Raw genomic sequence first — 6030 nt, 5'->3', positions numbered from 1 at the left:
ATCACTCTTAGCCCACACTACATACAGCCAGCCATGGCTACAAGGGCTTACTAATAGCCAAAAGAGGCAACCAGGCCAACCAAGTCAGTTAACCCTGCCATAACTGACCCACTTATGTATAAATAACTTTGCACCACAAGGCTACTGGTTAAGCTTGTCAGCAGTAGCGGTAGCAGCAGCGGTAGCAGCAGCATCCAGATAGCATTTCGCTCATAACTCACCACAGGGGGTCACTTTTATGATCAATCAACACCTGACACTAACTAACAGTCTTAAGTGGATAAAGTATGTGTGTGAAGCCTTCTACCCCCCACCCCCAGCCCCCCAGCCCCCCCAGCCCTAAACCCACTACCCCTCCTGTCCATAGCTACTGAATGGCAGGAAGTGAAGGTCCTTCCTCCACAGCCTTGGCCACAGTTCCACCCAGCAGGACCGGCGGGCCAGCAGGGGTTCCTTTTGGCTGTGCCCTGCGAGCCCCATCCTCTGACATGCTCTGTGACAGATTTACAGGACGGAGGGGTCAAAGTCCAAAAGTCCACCTTGCTAATCATTCTTGCGAAAGAAGCGGGTGATCTAGGGAACTCCAGTTGCAAAATATCAACAGAGGATTTTTTTTTTTTTTTTTTTTTTTTGACAGAGCGTCCTGACAGAGCACGGGGGTCTGTGGAAGTGTATACAACAGAGGGCTTCAGGGAAATTAATACTGTGCAAAAGGTGGAGAGGGCACATTGCAGGGGAAAAAAGGGGAGGTTCAAAGAGAAGCCCGACTGTGTGTGTGTGTGTGTGTGTGTGTGTGTGTGTGTGTGTGTGTGTGTGTGTGTGTGTGTGAGTGTGGGAGGAAGAGAGAATTCTTTGAAAGAGAAGGGTTTCATGATGTCAATTTTTCTCATTCATGTCAATCTCAGCCATGTCAGTCAAAGCAAGTAGGCATTCCTTGGTTAATAGCTATTTGGTTACAGGTTAATAGTTTTGTAATGCACAGTGCGCAAGATTGTAAACTTTAATCATTACAAGAAGTTGGTCTACAACAGTGCATGCTGACAGTAAAAGTATTTTTGTTTTATTAAGATGGATGCTGTGTGTGTGCGTGCGTGTGTGTGTGTGTGTGTGTGTGTGTGTGTGTGTGTGTGTGTGTGTGTGTGTGTGTGTGTGTATGTGTGTGTGTGTGCGAGTGCGCTCATCAAAGCACATCATTTATCAACAGTGGTTGCCAAGACAACATGTATTTACAGTAATAAAGCCAAGGTACACCCTATGTTTACTTATTGTGTTTTCAGTGAACATGCCATTATGGTGCCCTAACACAAACATGCGCTGTTGCATGACACGGCCACTCAACAAGCTTTGTCACTTACCACTTTGTTCTGGTCGTTCCACCGTAGGATCGGTGTCCACTTTGCGTCCACAACGCCCGTGCCCTTTCACGAGCTGCTCCAGCGGCAATTCAGAATCTGGTTGCGGGTAACAGCGGAAGCCGCTAGCACATCTCGGGGTATACACGCCGCAAGACTCGTCTTCCTGACGGGCGCACACGGGACAGCAACCGCATCCAGGCTCCCGCACAATCTCTACGCAAGTCTCCGTGTTGCCCGGACATGCGTTCAGACGCTCGGAGGTGCAGCTTGGGCAGCGGAAGACCATCTCACCAAGTGCCGCTCCCGGGAGTGCCACGAGCGCCAGAACCAGGCTGCAAACCGCGTAGGATAACATAATGGTGAGCAAAGTGTTGGTCAGTCCACGTCCGAGCTGGAAGTTCAGGTAAGAGACGACTGTGCATGCGAACAGGTGAAGCTTCGGCACTAGGTTCTGCACGGTCCTATCAGCGGTCCTGTTTCACTGACATCACAAGAGATGCCAGTCGCACGCTGTAGCTTACTGTAGCATGCTCACTGCTTAGGGGCAGCAGTTCACGCGCATCAGCTCTAGGGACAGGTCCGAAACCTGCTCTCTATCACAGGATCACACTGCAAACATGCTTGTGTAAATTCAATCGACGACTTTGGCAAGTAGGCCACAGCTATGCCTTCAGTCAAGTGTGGAACGAAACGAAATGCGATGATGTTATTTTATTCTGCAACATGCGCAGGGATCCATAATTTGTTTGAAATTAACTGCGTGTTGTCGTTATCCCCCATTTTTTGTTCTGATAAATTGTCCTGATAGTCCAAACGCATTTTTGAAGAAAACCACAACTTGCGACAACAGTTTGGCAGTTTTCTCGCAAGTATTGAGATGCTACTGTATTGTATTCTATGGGCCTACTTCAGTAGCCTAGGCCTATAGGCTAAAAGTAGCTAATGAATATACAATAGCCTAACTATTTCAGTCAAACAGATTTAAAATAGGCTATTAACATGTAGGCTTGTGTTCTTCTTGGGCTTTGAACCAGGTTATGTTATAATGTAATATGCCTATTACATTTGTATCTGTCTGGCCACAGATATTAATTAGATATAACTTGATATTTTACCTTGCAACTCTTATGAGGATTACGCATACTTGTTGTAGGCCTATACGAAGTTAGATAGATACTTTATTGATCCCCATGGGGAAATTCATGTTAAACATATAGCCTACCCTAATAAAGCAACCAAATAAACTACAGTTAGGGTAGGCCAATGTAATGAGCTACCTGTCACAGACACCTACTGCAGTGAACTGCTTATTAACACTCTATGAAAGGCCTTAACTACAACGAACGTTTTTCTCCTTCAGTCCTGACTCCTGTTGACTACTGACTCGGTGCTGAGGTGTCGAGCTCGCCACTCACACAGGCTCCCATTAACCCGCCTGGGGCACAGGCCACACTCCGTTGCCCCGGAGACTAATCGTTGTTTATTTAAGTCTCCCAAAATAGCCCGCAAGACCTTTCTCGCCCGCATCGGGGTCTGTCATGCAAGATATAAATGAGGATTATTTTGTTTTTGTGGGTGCCGCTTGATTGCGCGGCATTTTACGTATTTGCACTTGGCTCGGGTCTCCCGTCGTTCACCTTGAGGCGGCGATCGGATGGAGAAAGGGCACTTTTGACGCAGGCCCTCCCGGGCATGGCCGCGACGTGGAGATGAAGCAGGCATGTTTGTGCAGGACCTCACGTGTCGCTCTTTAAAAAAAGCTGCCGCCGTGGATGGGACCATGGCCCATAAGCCCGTGCCTGTATACCCGAGTTTGCTCAGTGTCTGCTGCAGCCCTCGAGGGTGATGGTCTGCAAGCTGCCCGCAATATCTCCTCATGGGGTCTGGAGTTGCCCTTCCCATCAAGGACACAACTGTGTGCAAATAAACTAGATAAATTGCATCTTAATTAAGACCCAAGCCACTGACAGGGCTCCTCTATCTGTAGAATACCCATGTGGATGCCACCAGAGTTTTATGCTTTAGGCCTGTAATATAAGTTATGATAGAACCATTTGGCCTCTCACTGTCTGTTTACCAACTGAAATGCATCAGTATTCCTGTTGAAACCTTTCTCTTTTTTGATGTGTTATAAGCTCATGAGCACATGAAGGAGGCCTATGTTTCTTAATACCCAGTTCATTCTAGCTATCACCTTCACAATTCTTTGGCATGTGGTTATGTGAAGGACAGATGAAACATTCCTGTTGGTGCTAATGTGGCTGTACAGGCTATGTGCTCGATAGTTCTGAGGCTCAACACTAAGCAGCTGCTAAAGTGTAAGAAAAGCTTTTTCAGCACAACATAATCAACTATCCTGCCAAAAGTAACTAGAGAGCAAGCTTGCCACGAGTGATTGCATGGTTTTTTTTGCATGCCAGTAAAATAAATACCTATTGCTCCTTTAAGTCAGCTATGATATATTTGAAATAAGGTTCAAATGTGTAATCATATTGTACTTTTTGAGTTTGGTGTTCCTTGAACGAGTCACAAAACTTTTTTTAATATAGTCTATGATATGGCATGTAGACTATATTAAACTGCGTACTTCTTGTATTGTTTCAAAATCTATTTGATAGAATGTTTTGAAACTCTACTAACCTTATTTACTTTTCAGCTTTTCTACCAGCTGAATTGCATTCTCTCTATGTAAGGTGGTTGACATGCTGCAATTGTGGAGCAGGGTTCATCTGTGCGTGCACAACGCTCCTTTTGTTTTGCATCGAGTATAAACGACATTGCTGCAGTTGCCACGGTGAAAACAGAACCTGGAAAAGCCATTCCTGAGAACTTTCCTGGGATACCACTACGGCGAACGCCAGTAGGGGACGTGACTAGTTCTGACCTGGTCACCCGGAGCTGAAAATATCAAATGATTGTTTTTCCAACTGAGTTTTATTTTCTTCTCAGGTTCTTTAGATCAGCTGTGTTTTGGAGGGGCTTGTCTGGCTGCGCTTGCAACAAAGTTCTTCAACATGGCGGCAAGCCAAAGGGGAAAGGAGTCCTGCAGGCAATCGGGGACAAGTTTGCTTCACAGTTTTGAGGGATTGAACTGTTAATTTTTTTTTTATCCCTGTCCACAGCTCTTTTAATTATAATGGGCACGTCCAAAGCAGACAGACTTATTAAATGTGGCTTTTTTGGTTTCCACAACAAAGCCGACCGCTGACTCAGTGAAATCCAGCACTCAAACAGCACTCAGGCCATCACTAAGACGCCGTGAAGGTCAAAGGTTAAGCTTCCCCTCAAAGGCATTTTATAAAACATGTCAGTATTTTATAAAACTATAAGAGACAGCGTTCTATCATACATAAATATAACTGCATGTTTTCACAGTGTTATTATCTCTCAATGTTTTCCCAGTACAACTTGAAGTGAAGTTGTGGCTCCGGATTGGAGTCTTGGCTGTTTTCTGCCTAACTTCTCAAAGTTCTCAAACCTGCCCTCTACCGCTCTTAACGCAGCACAACGTAGGAATTCCCCCTTTTCAGCAATTTTCAAAATACTAGATACTATTTACTAAGGGCTATCCAGTTTGCCTAAAATCGATCTCCTGCTCCTATTCACAACAATAACATTGCGCAATACTAGGCATTTTAGGTAAACATCAGCAATGTGAGAGACTCTCCTTATTGTAAATTAGTGTAGCTTCAAAATGAGTTTGAATCCATTATTATGAGTAAAATAACTCAGACACGAGGGCCCAGCTGCAAGGTTCAAGGTAATCTTTTTTCTTTTTAGCCCACTTTGGGGATTATTCTACAGCCAAGACATCATGAAGTACGACATCAACATGCAAGAACACAAAGCTAGAGGGAATAGGAGATTGTTGCCAAGTACAAAAGGGTCGGAGCACACTGCACACGTGTACAAAAGTGCTATTTGCTGGCAAACGCAACATTCCTGAATGTTCTCAGGTAGTGTGCTAAAGTGGCAATTTGAAAGTATACCAAAATACCAGACATAGATATATAGACATAAATAGCAGCACTGGATGAAAGGGATACAAAGCTTCTATCTCCCACAGACACACACTCTAAAACGCCAACTTGGGGGCAATAACTCAGACTCCCTCAGGAGTGGATGGTCCTGGCAATCCAATACAGCATTTGCCCTCCTAGGACCTGTTCTAAATATGCAAAAGCTTTGCATGATTCCCTGTAGAGATCCGCTGCCTGTTTTGACTACCAATTCTTGTTTGAAACATTTAGGTTTCCAAATCATACCATAATAATACAGAGTATTAAAACAGATTCAGTAGCATAACCGTCAAAATAATCTCAGCAGAGACGTTCAAAGAAACTCCCTCAAGCAGGGATTCTCCGTGATGAGCCTACAAATCACCCGTCAGTGCCAGAATCCCTCCTAACACATCTTCTGAACTGCTTTGTAACACTCCAAACGGCTCTCCATTCACTGGCACTTCTGCCTGACTGACTAGAATTATAATTTAGTAATTATAGTTAATAAGAGTCATTATAGTTTCAACAGACGGGCTCTCCCGGCTTACTGCAACTTCATTGTTCTCCCTCAATTGTAGCCTAAGTCACTTGGGATGATCAAACAAAAGGCTGAAACAGTTTCATAACTTCTAATAACAAGATCATTTTAAGAGACCCCCCAGCTCAAAAAAGGG

The 6030-nt window shown here is 44.6% G+C and overlaps 1 protein-coding gene across 1 annotated transcript in view; it reads right to left on the bottom strand.

Annotated features, from left to right (window-relative positions):
* Positions 1 to 1944, bottom strand: part of igfbp2a (insulin-like growth factor binding protein 2a) — an 18897-nt gene extending 16953 nt beyond the window's left edge. Inside the window, exon 1 of the mRNA XM_062528448.1 lies at positions 1356 to 1944. Within this exon, the coding sequence (XP_062384432.1) occupies positions 1356 to 1710 (355 nt within the window). The 5' untranslated portion in view covers positions 1711 to 1944. The remainder of the gene's footprint in view (positions 1 to 1355) is intronic.
* Positions 1945 to 6030: the final 4086 nt, after the last annotated feature.

Source organism: Sardina pilchardus, chromosome 23 (genome assembly GCF_963854185.1).
Source record: "Sardina pilchardus chromosome 23, fSarPil1.1, whole genome shotgun sequence".
NCBI lineage: Eukaryota > Metazoa > Chordata > Actinopteri > Clupeiformes > Clupeidae > Sardina > Sardina pilchardus.
This window is presented reverse-complemented; position numbering and strand designations above follow the sequence as displayed.